This window comes from Bactrocera neohumeralis, unplaced genomic scaffold (genome assembly GCF_024586455.1).
Source record: "Bactrocera neohumeralis isolate Rockhampton unplaced genomic scaffold, APGP_CSIRO_Bneo_wtdbg2-racon-allhic-juicebox.fasta_v2 cluster09, whole genome shotgun sequence".
NCBI lineage: Eukaryota > Metazoa > Arthropoda > Insecta > Diptera > Tephritidae > Bactrocera > Bactrocera neohumeralis.
Window position 1 is genome coordinate 24,676,584 of NW_026089622.1, and position 18,875 is coordinate 24,695,458.

At 33.6% G+C, this 18,875-nt stretch overlaps 1 protein-coding gene across 10 annotated transcripts in view; it reads right to left on the reverse strand.

The window, feature by feature from the left end:
- The window catches only part of LOC126764053 (uncharacterized), a 917,515-nt gene that overhangs the window by 436,149 nt on the left and 462,491 nt on the right, over positions 1–18,875 (reverse strand). The window contains exon 9 of one of the 10 annotated variants that reach the window (XM_050481803.1): positions 5,206–5,385. The exons of the other annotated variants lie outside the window; for them this stretch is intronic. Within the exon in view, the coding sequence (XP_050337760.1) occupies positions 5,355–5,385 (31 nt within the window). The 3' untranslated portion in view covers positions 5,206–5,354. Of the gene's footprint in view, positions 1–5,205; positions 5,386–18,875 lie in introns of those variants that run through there. 10 annotated transcript variants of the gene reach the window in all.

Here is an 18,875-nt window from a genome sequence, read left to right on the forward strand (position 1 = left end):
GCGAAAAGTACCGTGTGTAAAGTTTTTAATGAAATGCTACGGCTATAATCACGTAAGCGGTGTCTACGCTAATTAAGAAGAAGAAGATATGTTTTACAAAAAGCACTGTGTGCAAAATGGATAAACTTTGAAAGGAGTGAAGAATGTACTAGAATGCAGAAAGTACATTTTTTCAGTAATTTCAGTATTCAGAATAATCAGTTGAGTTGACGGGACACAAGTAAAAATTACGAAGCCTCAGCAAAATGAACATTTGTTCTTTAACAGAAAGGGTTACTAAAAGCGATGATTGTGAGTTACAAATTTAAAATTCGTTGGTGATATCAATTCAGTTTTTTTACAAAATTGTGTTTCTAGAATGCGTGTAACGGCTGTGGATGCAGGCCACCCAGCCTCCAGTCACGCGGCCTTTATATATTCTTTAAGTGAGTGTTTTTATCCATACGTACGACACGACCTAGCCAGCGCAGCCGGTGTCTCTTAATTCAAATTGAAAGGTGAATTTTTAATTTTTCCTTCGCGTGTTTTTCCAATCGGTAAATTTTTTTCTGGAAGTTAGTAATACTGTTATAGATATCTATGTTAAATTTCACGTCAAAATATTCCTTAATATTTGAGATACGCGTCGTTTTGTGAGGCTCTAAAAGTGAATTCTTCGATTTTTACTATGTCTGAATTTATTGAACAAAGAAGTGCGATAATGCATCATATCATACTGCATTGGTTATTCGTGATCATTTCGCCACAGTTTCAACCAACATCGTACCGCAACCACCGCATTCGCCTGATTTACCTATTCAGCAAATTCACATGACCACTCCGAGGACACCGTTTTGACTCAATTGAGGATAAAAAAGCTGAATCGAAGAAGACTCTGATGGTCACCACGACGGAGGATTTGTCCAAGTGCTATGACGACTGGAAAATTCGTTGGCATAAGTGTATTGCAGCGGGAGGGGATTACTTTGAAGGAGATGGAATGGAAAAAATTCCCCTTTCAACTTGATCACAGTAGTATAGTACATAATTAGTTATTGATTTATAGCACTTTTAGTAGTACCGATATATGGAGAGTGAGCGGAGGTATCTTCCGATTTCATCCATTTTCACACTGTCGGTAAGAGGTTCTATAATGTTTTTGCTTAACAAATTTGGTTGTTTTAGCTTTAAAAGTTTAGAAGAAGTGTAATTTAAATACATAATACGACAACGTACGAAACACGCATCGTTTAATTCCGCTGCATCCAATAATTGTTGATATTTCCAATACATCGATGTTTTTATTAAATTTTATTGCTTATATTAAGCAAGATTTCGCGCCATTCATATCAAATAACACAGCTAAACGCAGGATTAGTGAGATTAAAGCAAGAAAGTTTTCACGGTGTGCGGAGATGTTTTTTAATTCGCTCCGCATATTCTGATTTTTGCAAAAAGTAAACAAACAGTTCACACAAATTATTAACACGCTACCTGGCTGTCTCCGGATCGAAAAGCCAACAACCAGATCGATCATGTTGTGATAGACGGAAGACACGTCTCCAGTGTTCTAGACGGGCGTACGCTCCGAGGCCTTAACATCGACTGGGACCACTATCTTATTGCAGCGCGCGTCAACAAACACAAGGAAGGTTCAACGTCGAGAAGCTGCAATCACAACAGACAGCCGACCGATTTTCTACTCGGCTTGCACTCCTGCTCTCTGAGAGCACTCGTCAACAACTCGGTATAAGGGAACTGTGGTACGGCATTTCAACCTCCTTTCGTACTGCTGCAACCGAAACCATTGGTTATCAGAAAATGCAAAAGAACAGCTGGTACGACGAGGAGTGCCGTTTTGCTGCGGAGAGAAAATAAACTGCCTACCTCGCAACGTTACGATCGACAACAACACGTGCGGGATGGGATAGATACCGAGAGTTGAAGAGGGAAGCGAGACGCATTTGCAGACAGAAGAAGAAAGAGGCCGAAATGCGTGAGTATGAAGAGCTTGATAAGCTGGCCGACAGGGGTAATGCTCCACAATTCTACGAAAAAATGAGACGGCTTACAGAAGGTTTCAAGACCGTAAGTGATCTTTCACCGATGTCTAGTCACCGATGCCCAGAGCATACTTAGATTATGGAGGGAAAACTTTTCCAGCCTGCTGATTAGCAGTGAAAGCACAACACCAGCAGAAGGAGAACCTGATTCCACAATCGATGACGATGGAGCAGACGTTCCATTACTCGACCATGAAGAAGTTCGAATAGCAATTGCCCGCCTGAAGAACCACAAAGCGGCAGGAGCCGACGGATTGCCGGCCGAGCTATTCAAACACGGCGGCGAAGAACTGATAAGGAGCATGCATCAGCTTCTTTGTAAAATATGGTCGGACGAAAGCATGCCCAACGATTGGAATTTAAGTGTGCTATGCCCAATCCATAAAAAAGGTGACCCCACAATCTATATAAGGTTCCATATAAGGTTCTATCGAGCGTATTGTGTGAGAGATTAAAGCCCACCGTCAACAAACTGATTGGACCTTATCAGTGTGGCTTCACCATGCGCCAAATCTTGGAAAAGACCCGTTAAATGAGAATCCTCACACACCACCTCTTCGTCGATTTCAAAGCTTCTTTCGACAGCACGAAAAGTAGCTGCCTCTATGCCGGGATCTCTGAACTTGGTATCCCCCCAAAACTAATACGGCTGTGTAAACTGACGTTGAGCAACACGAAAAGCTTCGTCAGGATCGGGAAGGACCTCTCCGAGCCGATCGATACCAAACGAGGTTTCAGACAAGGCGACTCCCTATCGTGCGACTTCTTCAACCTGCTTCTGGAGAAAATAGTTCGAGCTGCAGAACTTAATCGAGCAGGTGCAATCTTTTATAAGAGTGTACGATATATTTATATCATCGGCCTCAACACCCGCGCCGTTAGTTCTACTTTCTCCAGGCTGGACAAGGAATCACAGAAAATGGGTCTGGCAGTGAACGAGGGCAAGACGAAATATCTCCTGTCATCAAACAAACAGTCGTCGCACTCGCAGCTTGGCTCTCACGTCATTGTTAACAGTCTTAACTTTGAAGTTGTAGATAATTTCGTGTATTTAGGAGCCCGCTTAAACACCACCACCATGGACCGCCTGGAAATCCAACGCAGAATAACTATTGCTAACAGGTGCTACTTCGGACTGAGTAGGCAATTGAGAAGTAAAGTCCTCTCTCGACGAACAAAAACTAAATTTTATAAATCACTCTTAATTTTCGAGAGAAAGGTTCTGCGAAAGATTTATGGTCCTTTGCGCGTTGGCCACGGCGAATATCGCATTCGATGGAACGATGAGCTGCATGAGATATACGATGACATTGGCATAGTTCAGCGAATTAAAAGACAGCGGCTGCGTTGACTAGTTCATGTTGTCCGAATGGACAAAAACACTCCATCTGAAAGTAGTCGACGTAGTACCTGCCGTGGGAAGCAGAGGACGAGGAAGACCTCCACTCCGTTGGAAGGACCAAGTGGAGAAGGACCTGGCTTCGATTAGAATATTCAATTGGCGCCACGTAGCGAAAAGAAGAAACGACTGGCGCACTTTTTGTTAACGCGGCTATAGTCGCGGAAACGGTGTCTACGCCAATAAAGAAGAAGATTTTGTTCACACCAATGTATATGTGATAAAACTGTTAATGTTGATGATGCCAGTTGTAAAAATTCATTTTAGTTTCATTGGGAAATATTTTCTCATGTTTTGGGCTTTTATACATAAATACGCAAGGCAGTTTTATACATGTAATCTCCGAAGAAAATGTTCAGATCGGTTGACTATAGCATATAGCTGCCATACAAACTGAACGATCGGAATCAAGTTCTTGTATGGACGACTTTCACATTTGACAAGATATATTCACGAAATTTGGCATATAATTAACTTTTTTTTTAATTTTTCCTCCTGTTTTTTTACATAAATTTTGTTATAACATTGTCAATAAATTATTAGAAAATATGAATCTAGTAGGGAACATAAAAAAAAATTTCGCAAATCGGTTGAGTAGTTCGACCGGAATCATGTCCGCCAGTTTAAAAAAGTGTGTTTTGAGAAAAACGCTTTTAGAGTTTGAGATACTGAAAAAACATACAAAGATGGACATACACGTTGTAAAATTGACCTTTATCGAAACCTTCCAATGGTAAAGTGCAGGGATGGGCACATTTTTAGCCCGCAAAGGTAGCAAAGTGCGAACGAGGGCTAGAAGAGGGAATGTTAGTTTTCGGAAGGAAGACCATAAGAAGTTGCGAAAAAACCAATTACATTCTTACGAAACTTGATATTCATCGCAGAATGGTTGCGGAAATACTGACATTGTACACAAATTGAAGAACGGAAATTTACTTCATTTCGAAATTGTACAGTTGTGTGAACAAAAAGGAGTAAAAATATTTTGCAGGTTTTAGAGTTTTGCATTAATATTTATTTTTATTTACCTTTGTATGGTGGGAAATTCTAATCACTGTTAGGAAAAAATTATATACGTTATACTCGTATTAGTATCTAAAAACAATTTTATTTAATAAGAAAACAGCACATTTTAAAACTTCACAATATTCTATGATTGTTCCCACTTTGTTCACACTAATGTATACTTATGTGATGAAACTGTTAATGTTGATGATGCCAGTTGTAAAATTTAATTTTAGTTACATTGATAAAACTTTTCTCAAGTTGTGGAGTTTTATACGCACAGATGAAAATGATTATATAAAGATATGATATGTGATATTTTCAGTTTTACAAAAATATTCAAATAATTGATGTTTTTTTTCTATAATTGTTTTGTTAAATTTTAAAGACCTAAGTTGCCTCTGGAAATGTATTAAAATAATAATACGCACTTCAGAAAGGGAACACATATTTTCTAAAAAAATAAAAAATCATCAAGTAAAAATATATTTTCGCGGTATGGCATTATTAATTGAGAGTGGCTAAGCACACAAATATAATACAAGCGCTAATAGGTGTGTGCTGAGCGCTCATTTGTTCATATGTTAAGAAACAGTGGTTCATAAACTAAATTTTAAATTTGCAGAAATGTTTTCAGCGCGTGAAAACAGTGTCTACAATTTAAAAAGAGAAATTAATTCATTAATTTGGAAGCAGCTGGAACTTTAACCAAAAAACATCTTCCGAAATTCTTATACTTTTTATTATAATATTTGTCTTACATTTTATAGATTTATAGTAGTTATAAAGAAATTTAAAATTATTATGCAATTTTACAATTGCTAAGGAGTGGGAAAATACGTAGCTCTCAACTCCCTCTTCATGTTTGTCCGCGATGATCCCCTCATGTAGCCCTCAAAATGTGCAAGTTAATGCCACCAATAGTTACCGCACTTATGCCTAAAATAAACAATATTCATATAAATTCTTTATTAAACGAATGTGTCAAATATGTTATTAACACATCGCCAATTAGGAAGTGACCATAAACTATAACTTATGGCACGCTTTAAGTAGAATTAGACAGCACATCATCTAACACCAAAGTCTGCACTTCTTAGAATGTAAGATGAAACTCTGTATCTAGGCTTAAGATATCAATTGTATAAATATAAGTGAAATGAAGATAATTCTGTTTAGTTTTTGAACATAACTCACTAGATTAACATCTTTTTAAAAACCACCCCGCGTTCGCGCAAGTAATAATTGGCGATCCTGCCAGGAGACACGTAAAACTCCTGTTGGACAAAAAACATTTAAAAATCGCAAACAGCTTATCAATTACAAAAATAACATTGTTATTGTAAAGCAACAATCTCTTGCATATACCACGCAACGTGACGATTTGCGAAGGCAAACTAAACAACAAGTGCAACAAAATTAAAAGTTAAGCGGCGAGCGATCCACAAAGACAACAGTGTAATCAGCAAAAGCTTAAAAATCAAATTAGAAAAAAAACTAAAACTGCAAACAAAGCGATTAATCTACTCAATCAAACTAAACCTATAGTTTGACTATAGAAATATAATAAAAAAAAAGAAACAAAAACCAAAAATAAATTTAATTTCAAAAATATTTAGAACACAAAGTTCTTTAAGACAACAAAATAAACAGTGCCAGTGAAAACTCTGCATCAAAAGCAATAAAGCAGCGACCAAGCATAAAGAAAAAAGGCAACTGGTTTCCAAAACAACAGCAAGGGCAACAAGAGTAACAGCAGTAGCAGCAAAGACAAGAACTAACAGCAACAGTAGCAACAGCAACAGTAACAACAGTACAGTGCAGTAGCAACAACAAGATAAAGTTAGTTGTAAGTAAATCCTATATTAATTAAATAAATGGGAAATAATTCCACTAATATTAAGAAAAAAGAAAACAAAATAAATTCTTATAGATCTATTAAATATATATAAATAAAAAAGAAAACGAGATAAATTGTACTATTATTGAATTTATAATTAATTATTATTACATAATTTTTTGTAAAGTGGACAACATAATTGTAAAATTTTCGAAAATGGCGGTTAGTAATTTTACTGTAGAAGACATAGCTCGACTGATAGCAAACGACGAATTTAAGAGCTGAAATAGCTCAGCTAAATAACCAAATAAAAAATATAACAACTGCTACGCAAGTGACAGAATACGAAACACAGCCAATTAACTACTTAATTATATGCAATAAAAATTTAGAAATCTTTACCGGAATTCTCGGGAAGGTCATATGTCAGCTGGAGAGAAGCTGCAAAAAATTCAATGAGTCTCTATATAGAAGGGAGTAGGAGATATTTTGGAGCCCTCACAATACTGAGAAACAAGATTGTGGGCATTGCTAACGACATTTTGACAAACCATGACAAGGATCACAATCCTTAATAGACTACTATAATGATGTCAATGAGAAATTGACATTGTTAATAAATAAAACAATAATGACGCACCGAACAAATCCCGAAATAACCAAGCAATTAAATATTAAAAATCCGGAAACCGCACTTAGAACCTTCATAACTGGTTTAAACTACCCTGTAAACCAAATACTTTTTACTTTAACGCCCACTGATTTACCTAATGCTCTTGCTAAAGCGCAAGAACTTCAGTCAAACCAGATGGGAAAAAAACAATTTAATAAAAACTTAAAAAAAAATTTGAGGTATCCGCAAAGGATAACTAATACAAACCAAAAATATCCCAATCGTACAGAACATATGGACGTCGACCAATCAAATCAAATAATCAATTATCCTAGGCCTATACAAACCAACCAAGTACAGGCTAGGAGTAAAAAATATAATTGGGAAACCAATTATCAACAAAGAAATATACCAAAGAGGCGAAATGAAAGTGTACAAGTAAGCACACAGCTTCAACCTAAAATACAGAGAATTAATAACATTGGAGAAAACCATTTTTTAGAGAAAACTCTGATTTGCCCTATATTATAAAAACAGATATGAAAACCGGGCAAATCATTCGAATTTTAATAGATACGGAGGCAACCAGTTTATATACATATACGAACTGGAATTTATAATACCAAAAACACTTTAGTAATTAAGAAGAGGGTAAGAACCATTAACGGCTCGACCATCATAAAATATTTTCATAATATTAATCTATTAATTTCTTAAATATAATCGGAGCCACAATAGATATTCCAAATCGAAAACATTTAAATATTAACAATTTATGGAAATAATAAAATAGAGAAAATACATTTTCTCAATGATTTAATTTTATTAAACTTCTTGGGACAAGATAGTCCTAATAGCCCTGATAGATGACAGCGCTAATATGCATTAGCGGGCTTAAGGGGCTATACCAGTGTGACGCATGAAAAATTAGGCGATTTTCGTGAATTTTTTTAAAAGAAAGTACTAGATTGAATATTTCGACGTTTTATGGACGTAATAAAGTATATTTTGAGCTATATCAACAAATTTTTTTTTTAACAAAAATATTGAAAAATAACGGAGTTATGTGATGTCTGCGGAAGTGCCGAAAAAAAGTGCCTCAACTGCTGGCATGATTCCGGTCGAAAGGGTAGCTGGAACAAAAAATTCAAAATTATTAAATTTATTAAACCTATATATATTTTCTATACAATGAACTACGATCTTTGAAAAATGTAAAAAATTAAGAAAATGGCGTAATTTTGAAAAAAATCGTTTTTTTTACGAAAAAAATGGTTCTTTTTTTTAATGCCAAATTGACAATTTTCAACCAATCAAAAAGTCCATTGTATAGCAAATGTATTCAACTATACCCAGTTTCAATTTAAAGTCGATCGGTCAATTTCTCGTTGAGTTATGATGTCAGCAATTTTGAAAAATGTCGTTTCGAGAAAAACGCGTTTAAAGTTTCATTTATATATGTTTGCACCTCTGAGCGGTCGCTGTTTAGAACGCTGCATTCAAAAACTATTCAAGATACCTTGCCGATTTCACAGGATAATTTTGAATATATAAACTATCGAAAAAGCAAAAAAAAAAATGTTTGAAAGTGTCACACTGGTATGGCCCCCTATAGCCCTGACGACAGCGCCAATATGCATTAGCGCGCTTAATTTACATTTACTTGCGCATTTGACCCATGTTAATACAAGTTTGTAATGCACAAGAATTTCGTGCATTTAGCTGAATTTACCAAATTTAAGTAGGCAACACTGCTCAAAAACCGCCGATTTTTGCTATTTTTTGACAGATGTCGCTTGAAGTTTGCCGCCTCCTTTGCGTTTGCCGCATCAGAGGTAAGCAGTTTTATATTGCTAATTAAATTATGTGAAAGTATATTAACAAAAACAAATTTTAATACATTTAGATGGCAGAAAATAAACAACACACAGTTGGCTATCCATTTTTCCATTATTCTTAACTTTTTCGCACACTTTTTCTGCATTACAATCAATTATTGCTTTTAATTTCACTCTATTATCTTTTAACGTAGTTAATAATAAACGAATTTTTTCGTAAAATTTATATTGATTTTCCAAAAATACCAAAATTTCTATTAATAATTTATCTTATTCATTTTGATTTCACTTTTTTTTTTAATAAATAAAAAAGTTTCACTATCAGCTGTCTAAATGCACAAGTCTGCCGTCTGTCACCATAAAATTTCAATGCGCATTAGCGTTGCTTAAGGCGCATTAATTCTGCTCGTCTGTCAGGGCTATAAGACGCCAGCCGAAGATTTTACCGGAAATATTATATTAAAAAAATTTTTTTTTTGGGACAAAAAAGTCTAAAAAGCTATCCGAAGTTCTTACTGGCAAAATAAAACAAAAAACGAATGGTGAAAAACCAAATAAAAATATAACAATACAAAATTTAAACCACTTGGAACAAAAAAATCCTAGACGTCAGTCGAAGATAATACCGACAATAAAATAAAAAAAGATACTCCAAAAAAAGGAGGCACTAATATTTTATAAATAAATAATTTCAATTTACCGATGAAAATAATTTCGAAGAACATACAGAAAAATATAAAAACAAAGGTAATGATGTTAAAAATATTAACATCTCCCTGCTTAGAGAGTATATTATCAAAATAATAAATAAAACCCATGAAAACATAGACATGTATTTACCATTTAGGACAGATATCAAAGCAGAAATAAGAAAAGATGAAAACCCTATATGGTCAAAACAATATCCATATTCATTATCCGCAAATAATTTTGTCAATCAGGAAATGCAAGGTTTATTGGAAAAAGGAATTATAAGGCATAGCAAAAGCCCATATATTTCTCCTGCTTGGATTGTTCCGAAAAAAGGTATAAATGAGAACGATAGTCCAAAATTAAGAATGGTCATCGATTTTAAAATGGCGAAAAAAATAACGGATAGATATCCAATGTCTAATCCAGAGATAATACTCTTTAATTTGGGAGAATTTAAATATTTCTCTACAATAGACCTTGAGTCTGGATTTCATCAAATGTTCAATGAACAATATTCTACAGGAATGTATCAGAAAATTTTGTCACGTCTATATTGACGATATTATAGTATACTCAAAAAAAATTAAAAGAACATATATTTCATTTAAAATATATAGCACAAGCACTTGAAAAAGCTCATATGAAAATTTCGAAGGAAAAATCAACATTTATAGCAGCCGAAGTTGAATTTTTAGGATACGTTGTATCCCACAAGGTAATAAAATCAGATCCCAAAAAGATAGAAACAATAAAGAATTATCCAAATTCCAACACGCTACGGCAACTTAGAGGATTTCTAGGAATAACGGGATATTACAGGAAATTTATTGAAAACTACGCAACAATTGCTCAACCATTAACCAAACATTTGAAAGGAGAATATGGAAAAATATCACAATATATATATGTCAAAGAAAAGAGTTATTAACCTTGACTTGGGCATTGAAAACATTACGACATTATCTTTACGAAGTAAAGGATTTGGAAATCCATACAGATCATCAGCCATTGGCATTCGTAATATCTGAAAAAAATCCAAACGTAAAAATTAAAAGATGGTGAGCTTTCATTGAAGAATTTTCACCAAAAATAGTTACTGGAATATTCTGCACGCCTGAAGTGCTGTACGCAATAAAAAACATTTTGAAAGAAGCTTTTCCGACTATAAAATTTTTATATACCAAACTATTCCCGGATGATAGTACTAATAAATATTATTGGCTTTTATTGATAAATCAATTTAAACAATAGGCAAAAACTTGCAGCATATGCAACACAAATAAATATGAAAGACATCCAAAACAAATTCCAATAGGAGAAGCTCCTCTCACCAAAAAAGAGGGAGAACAATTTTACATCGACATTTTTTTTGCACAGAAATTAAAATTTCTTACGTCCATTGATTCCACTGTGATAGCTTTTTTCAAAACAAAAAAAAGACAAGACCAAATTCAACGGTTTCCCCCTATTTCGGGTCCTACGAATCGAACTGCATCATTACTTTTTTGAGTTACAATCATGGTTTCATATAAAAATTTTTGTTGAAGTTTTTCATCAAAGTGGCCCATTGTAAGAGAAAGGCACATTTTTCTTCGGTCTCTAACTTTTTTAATGTTGACTTTTTTGGTAAACTTTCTTTGGCAAAGCTTCTCAGAATAAGTTCTTAGATGACTGTAAACCCCAAAATCAATGTTTTTTGTAACCTTATCGCCTTGCTTACTGGTTTGCAGATAGGATACACAAAAAATATGTGCTTCATTTGTCATTGGGACACAAGGTACCGCGGAAACCAATATAGAATGCGTGATTGGAAGCTTCGCACAGAATTTCATTTAAATGTGGCAAATGTTATCCATATTCCGCTGATACCAGCTAATAACGTTTTGCTACCACCACTGCACATAAAATTGGGAATTGTCAAAAATTTCATAAAAGCAATAAATCGAGATGCCGAAGCTTTTAAATGTTTGACAGAAATATTTCCAAGACTAAGTGTTGCGAAAATAAAAGAAGGTATTTTAACTCTTTTAATAGAACGAATGTTATGTTGATACATTATTTTCAGGTGTTCTCAATGGCCCCGATATAAGAAAACTTATGAAGAACGCAAAATTCGCAGAACTTCTAAGGCCAAATGAAAAAATTGCCTGGAACTCCGTTATGACCGTTATAAACCATTGCTTAGGAGTGCTAAAAAATATGTGGATGACATGGTAGACGCTTTTGAAGAAATAGGTGTGAATATGTCCTTAAAAATTCATTTCCTTCACCATCACAATGACCATTTTGAGCAGCAAGTTCCGACTGAATCCGATGAGCATGGAGAAAGATTTCACCAAGTCGCCGCCCCCCTTGAGCATTGGTACAGTGGCAAAAAGCTTGACTCGTTGCTTGCTGATTTGTGTTGGACATTGATAGATGAGTCTTATTAAATTTAATTTAAATATTGTGTACAAATTTATGATACTTATTGATAACACTTATAAAATACAAAAAAAAATAAAACAGCACACAAACATAGTTAGTGTAGCTTTTTTAAAAAATACAAATTTTGTTAAGTTTTTTTTCTAATGGTTAGTTTGCTCAGAACGTTGTCTTTGCTTAAGTTTCTTACTATTACAAGATGTCACTTAATGTATAAGTATCAAAGGGTAAATTAAAATATTGACGAAACGTGAGGGAAAAAACATTAAAAAAATTGATTAAATTTCAGTTTTTTCGACATATTGGCTATAAGGACACAACAAACATTGATTTTGGGGTTTACAGTCATCTAAGAACTTAAAGACGGACTTATTCTGAGAAGCTTTGCCAAAGAAAGTTTACCAAAAAAGTCAACATTAAAAAAGTTAGAGACCGAAGAAAAATGTGCCTTTCTCTTACAATGGGCCACTTTGATGAAAAACTTCAACAAAAAATTTTGTATGAAACCATGATTGTAACTCAAAAAAGTAATGATGCAGTTCGATTCGTAGGACCCGAAATAGGGGGAAACCGTCGAATTTGGTCTTGTCTTTTTTTTGACTATCACAGTGTTCTTATTCAAAATTTTTGACAATAAAATGTATTGAAGACAAATCGAATTTAGAAGAAAAAATTCTAGAACTTTTACAAACATTCTTAGATATAAAAAGTATAGTTATCAACAATGAACCAGGTTTGAGTACAATTCAATTCAAAACCTTAATGGAACGACTAAATATATAAATATATTACTGTACACCACGTCACAGCACTATGTAATAATGGGCAAATAGAAAAGGTTCATCCGACATGTATAGAAATTTCAAAATGTTTAAAACAGGAATAGAGTTTAATTAGTAACTTTGAAGCTATTATTATAACGGCTCAATAATATAATAATACAATACACTCAATAACAGGTAAAAAACCTTTCAATATTTTATTTAATAAAGAAACCCACGTAGACTTGAAAGCCACGTTAAAAAGGCTCAGGGAAAGATGTTACAGTATCATAATAAGAAAGTGATTACAAAAAGCTGTCACAAAAGAGAAATAATATATGAAAAAAATATATGGGGAAAGGAATAAATTAAATCCTATATATAAAAAACAAATAGTTGCAGAAGGCTTAGGAAATAAAGTAAAAATACAAAATAGAAATAGAATAATACATAAAGACAATATTAAAGTTTAATTTCATTATCTTATAGGAACGAAAACATTTTTACAGTTTTCGTTGATACTTTATATATCAACAATACTATATCAAACATAATTAACTACCCAATAGAAAACTACTAATCGAAAATGAAATAATAAAATGCGAAAATAAGTTTTATTCAGTCCGATTTTGTAAAAAAAAAATCAAAAAAATGCATTTTGTATGATAAAAAGAAATAATACTTGTTTATCAGATATGTTAAATAATAAAGATGCTAATTGTACAAAAATTAATGAAGTAAATAAAGTAATGAATATTATAAAAGACGGAGCTATAATAATTTTTGGAAAACATAATGTAAATAATCATACAATAGACGGAGTATATTTAATAACTTTTGAAGATAATGTTATAATTGATGATATAAATTATGAAAATCCCACTGGAAAAATTTTTAAATATTTAAAAGAAGGAAAATTTAAGCCATTTTTTGTAAAAGAATATATTGAAACAACAAATATTGATTTAAGATTGGAAAACTGTAACATGTTAAATCCAATAAAACAAGAAATAAAAAGAAATCCTATTTGGTGGACATTTAGTACTTTATTATTGATAATCATATTAGGTTATTTTATTACAAAAGTAAAAGCATATATTATATTAAAGATTAAAGTTAAAAATTCAAAAGAAAAAGAAAAAATGTTAATAAAACTATCGTCACAAATTAATAACTTACAGAATTTATATTCGAAGACGGGAAACTTCGATTTGGGGGAGTTAACGCCACCATTAGCTAAGGGCACTTATGCCTATAATAAACAATAAAGTTAACGCCACCGATAGCTAAAGGCACTTTTACCTGAAGTAAACAATATTCATATAAATTCATTATTAAACGAATGTGTCAAATATGTTATTAACACATCGCCAATTAGGAAGCGACCATAAACTATAACGTATGGCACGCTTTAAGTAGAATTAGACAGCACATCATCTTACACCAAAGTCTGCACTTCTTAGAATGTAAGATGAAACTCTGTATTTAGGCTTAAGATATCAATTGTATAAATACAAGTGAAATAAAGATAATTCTGTTTAGTTTTTGAACATAACTCACTAGATTAATATCTTTTAAAAAACCACCCAGCGTTCGCGCAAATAATAATTTGGGCGCGTGCCCGAACGATTTTAAATGCCACTGAGGTCTAATATGCCCACCTCTGCCCCAAGCGAATGAAGTAACATATCTCATATCTTGGTATTCACTTAGATAGAAGGCTCACGTAGAGAAAACACATCTCTAGTAAAACAACATGTATGAAGATTAGAGCTGCAAATTTAAATTGGCTTTTTAATAAAAACTCTAAACGTAGCCTAGATAACAAATAAAGCCGATCACGTTTTGCCATGGTACATGCCTAATGAAAATATTCTTGTGTGGCGAGTGATGAATTGCGGACAGAAATCAACAATAAGAAAAGCTGTTACAGGATGAACCGACCCGCTAGAATTTTTATATCTTAAAAAAATTGAGGAGGTGTCTGGGAATACACACGCAACAAGCAGTAAAATCATTCCTTGAAATCACTGTCTCAACTGTAAAATACATGCAATGCACTTTGAGAATGATCTAACCAAAGATAAGCAAAACAAGGAAAGAAGGGGTAAGTTCAAGTACAATCGATTTTTTTTACTCTTGCAACTTGAAAGAATCAAAGACAGGGAAATACCTCAAGGTGCCAACCGTCAACTAGAGGATCGGAATTCAAGCAACTATGTATACAGTTGAACTTCCCTAACTCAATACTCCATAATCCTCAAAAAATCGAGTTAGAGTTGACTTCTATTGCCAACTCAAAAGTTTGCGTTATGTTTATGTCATGTTTTTTTGTAGAAATTCGAGATATGGAAATTCACCTGTATATGAAACGAGTGATCAAGGTAGAGGTACCTTTTTAATATCAGCTCACGTTAGTTATGTAATTAAATAAACGATTTAAGTAGCTTTAGCTCATTTTATTTTAAAGATGGTATTAAGACTGAATAATACAAATTTTACATATGTATTTCTACCAAACCTTAAATGTAAGAAAAAATGCAAATGATCAGTAACGATATGATGACTTAAAATAGAGTAGCGAGAGTATGCCAAATGATGTTGTTGTTGTTAAATAAAATATAATTGAATAGAGAATCGTTATATTGTTGTTACATTAGCAAAGCTAAAGGAAAAGATAAACTTAATTGTTGTTATTGTTAAATATAAACTGGAACTCATTTCATACTTTTACTAAAACTTGTCACTATATATAGTAAAGTTTTATAAGTATAAATGTATGTGTTTATACATTATCCTAAAAACTTAAAATTCATATGTCATTTTTCTTACTTATAACTTAACTAATCTCTTCAATATTAAATTTGTCTGCATATTTATTTTGCCTTTTAATATTTCAACCATGTACATTATCCAATTTACCTTTTATAAATTTTGCTTGTTCTTTGTGCCGTAGAATTTCATAATTTTTAATATAACCTTATTTTCTGTTTTCCTTATAATTTTCTCTATGCAAATTCCGTTTTATTTGTATTCCTTGGTTTTTGTTTACTATAATAATAATAAGTTAAATATACATAAGTATGTCTCAATTTTCCAATTATCGTTTGATTGGTCCTGTCATCCAGGTAGTAAGCTGTAAAAAAGTAAGTAAAAACAAGTAAGGAAGGGCTAAATTCGGGTGTCACCGAACATTTTATACTCTCGCATGATAAAGTGATAATCGAGATACTGTTATTAGCAACTTTTTTGCGAGAGTATAAAAATGATGCACTCTGAATTACATGAAAATGTCAGAGAGATTTACCTATATTTTCGGTGAAAAATTAGGTTATGTTAGGTTAGGCACTGAGTTCTTCGTGTTCGATATCAGGGACCTTGAAAAGTTATAGTCCGATCACGACAATTTTTCCACAAGAGTTACCTCAGCTCAAATACTATATTTGTGTAAAGTTTTATTCCGCTATCATCATTGGTTCCCAAAATAGCGTTATATTGGAAGAAGGCGTAGTTGTGAACCGATTTCACCCATATTTCTTACATGTCATCAGGATGTTGAGAAAATATTATATACCGAATTTCATTGAAATCGGTGAGTAGTTCCTGAGATATGGTTTTTGGTCCATGAGTGGGCGAGGCCACGCCCACTTTCAATTTTTAAAAAGGGCCGGGATGCAGCTTCCTTCTGCCATTTCTTGCGTAAAATTTAGTGTTTCTGACGTTTTTCGTTAGTCGGTCAACGCACTTTTAGTGATTTTCAACATAACCTTTGTATGGGAGGTGGGCGTGGTTATTATCCCATTTCCTCCATTTTCGAACTGTATATGGAAATGCCTGAAGGAAACGACTGTGTAGAGTTTGGTTGACATAGCTATAGTAGTTTCCAAGATATGTACAAAAAACTTAGTAGGGGGCGGGGCCACGCCCACTTTTCCAAAAAATTACGTCCAAATATGCCCCTCCCTAATACGAGCCTTTGTGCCAAATTTCATTTTAATATCTTTATTTATGGCTTAGTTATGACAGTTTATAGGTTTTCGGTTTCCGCCATTTTGTGGGCGTGGCAGTGAGCCGATTTTGCCCATCTTCGAACTTAACCTTCTTATGGAGCCAAGAAATACGTGTACCAAGTTTCATCATGATATCTCAATTTTTACTCAAGTTACAGCTTGCACGGACGGACGGACGGACAGACAGACATCCGGATTTCAACTCTACTCGTCACCCTGATCACTTTGGTATATATAACCCTATATTTGACTCTTTTAGTTTTAGGACTTATAAACAACCGTTATGTGAACAAAACTATAATACTCTCCTTAGCAACTTTGTTGCGAGAGTATAATTAAACAAGTAAGGAAGGGCTAAGTTCGGGTGTCACCGAACATTTTATACTCTCGTATGGTAAAGTGATAATCGAGATTTCACAATACGTCATTTACATATTTTTCAAATACCGTATTTTTGTAAAATTTTATTCCGCTATCATCATTGGTTCCTAATGTTTATACTCGTATTATACAGAGAAGGCATCAGATGGAATTCAAAATAGCTTTATATTGGAAGAAGGCGTTTCGTACATGTCATCAGGGTGTTAAGAAAATATTATATACCGAATTTTATTGAAATCGGTCTAGTAGCTCCTGAGATATGGTTCTTGGTCCATAAGTGGGCGACGCCACGCCCATTTTCAATTTTTAAAAAAAGGCTGGGTGCAGCTTCCTTCTGCCACTTCTTCCGTAAAATTTAGTGTTTCTGACGTTTTTTGTTAGTCGGACTCTTTTAGTTTTAGGACTTACAGACAACCTTTATGTGAACAAAACTATAATGCTCTCGTTAGCAACATTGTTGCGAGAGTATAAAAAGACTATGCGTTAGTAAATATGTCCATGTGTATAACATGGTTAATATCTTTCGGTGTTTCAGTTAACATAAATTTAGTCTTTATGGGATTCCGATCATATTTTGCTCTATTACAAACGTCGCAATTGTTGATATATTTATACTCTTGCAACCAGTTGCTACAGAGTATTATAGTTTTGTCACGAGAGAAGTTGAAATCCGGTTGACTGTCTGTGTCTGTTAGTACATGGGTTCTTTAGTACAAAAAAAAGTTCGAGTTCGCAGACGGATGTAATCGGACCACTGCCACGCCCACAAATCTCCATTAACCGAAAACACATAAAGTGTCACAACTAATGACTTAGTTAACATATAAAACTTCAACTTCAGAAGTAGAAGTCTTAATAGGTATTAGTCAAAGTTGGCAAGTCAAAGTTGTTCTTTGGGCAATTTGAAGGGGAGCGATTTAACTGCCATTCCCGCCAAGCTCTCCTTTTCTCATTTACAAGTTTCTCTATTTCATTATTGGTGATCTTTCTAAAACCAACTGGTTTATTGTTTCTTTTTGGTGTTGCCAATACAGCTGCATTACTTATTAGGTCATTAATTTCTCTTATATTTTCATCAATGTCTCTTTCTGTATTTATTTTGCAATCAATATTGATATGGCTGCTGATAAACTTTCTATACTTCAACCAGTTAGTTTTATATGATGTTAGAGAAACTTTTGGCTCAAATATCATATGCTTTATTAATACAGGAGAATGGTCAGATGATAAGCCTGTACATTTATCAGCTGTCATAAGCGATTTATCTATATTTTTGACTACAGCAAAATCTATTAAGTCTGGTATTTTTCTTCTATCACTGGGCCAGTATGTCGGCTTACCCGGAGATATTATATCCAGCTTATTATGTTTATTCATAATAGTGTAGTACAACTGTCGTCCTTTCGAATTAATAAGACGTGAGCCCCAGTACGTGTGTTTTGCGTTGTAATCTCCACCTGCAAGAAATCTTTGACCTAGTGTTCCAAAAAAGTCTTTAAACTCGATTTCTGTAATTTTAAAACGAGGTGGACAGTATATAGCCGTTTAAGTCACAACGCCGATTTTTGAGTGATATTGTTGTAGCTTGTAACTGTGGTGTAGCATGAGATTCTAGGGCATAGTGGTTTAAACAATTTCCAATCAACACTGCCGTGCCACCATGCGCTTTTCCATCTGGATGATTTGTGACATAGAGTCTAAATCCCGGTATATTGAAATTATTTTTATTTGTTAAATGAGTTTCTGATATAAGCATTACATCTATATTTTTTTTCAGACAGAAATCAAATAACCTCTAATTTATGTTGGTTAACACCGTTAGCATTCCATATACATATATTTAGTAAGCTCATTTTTTACTTAATAAAT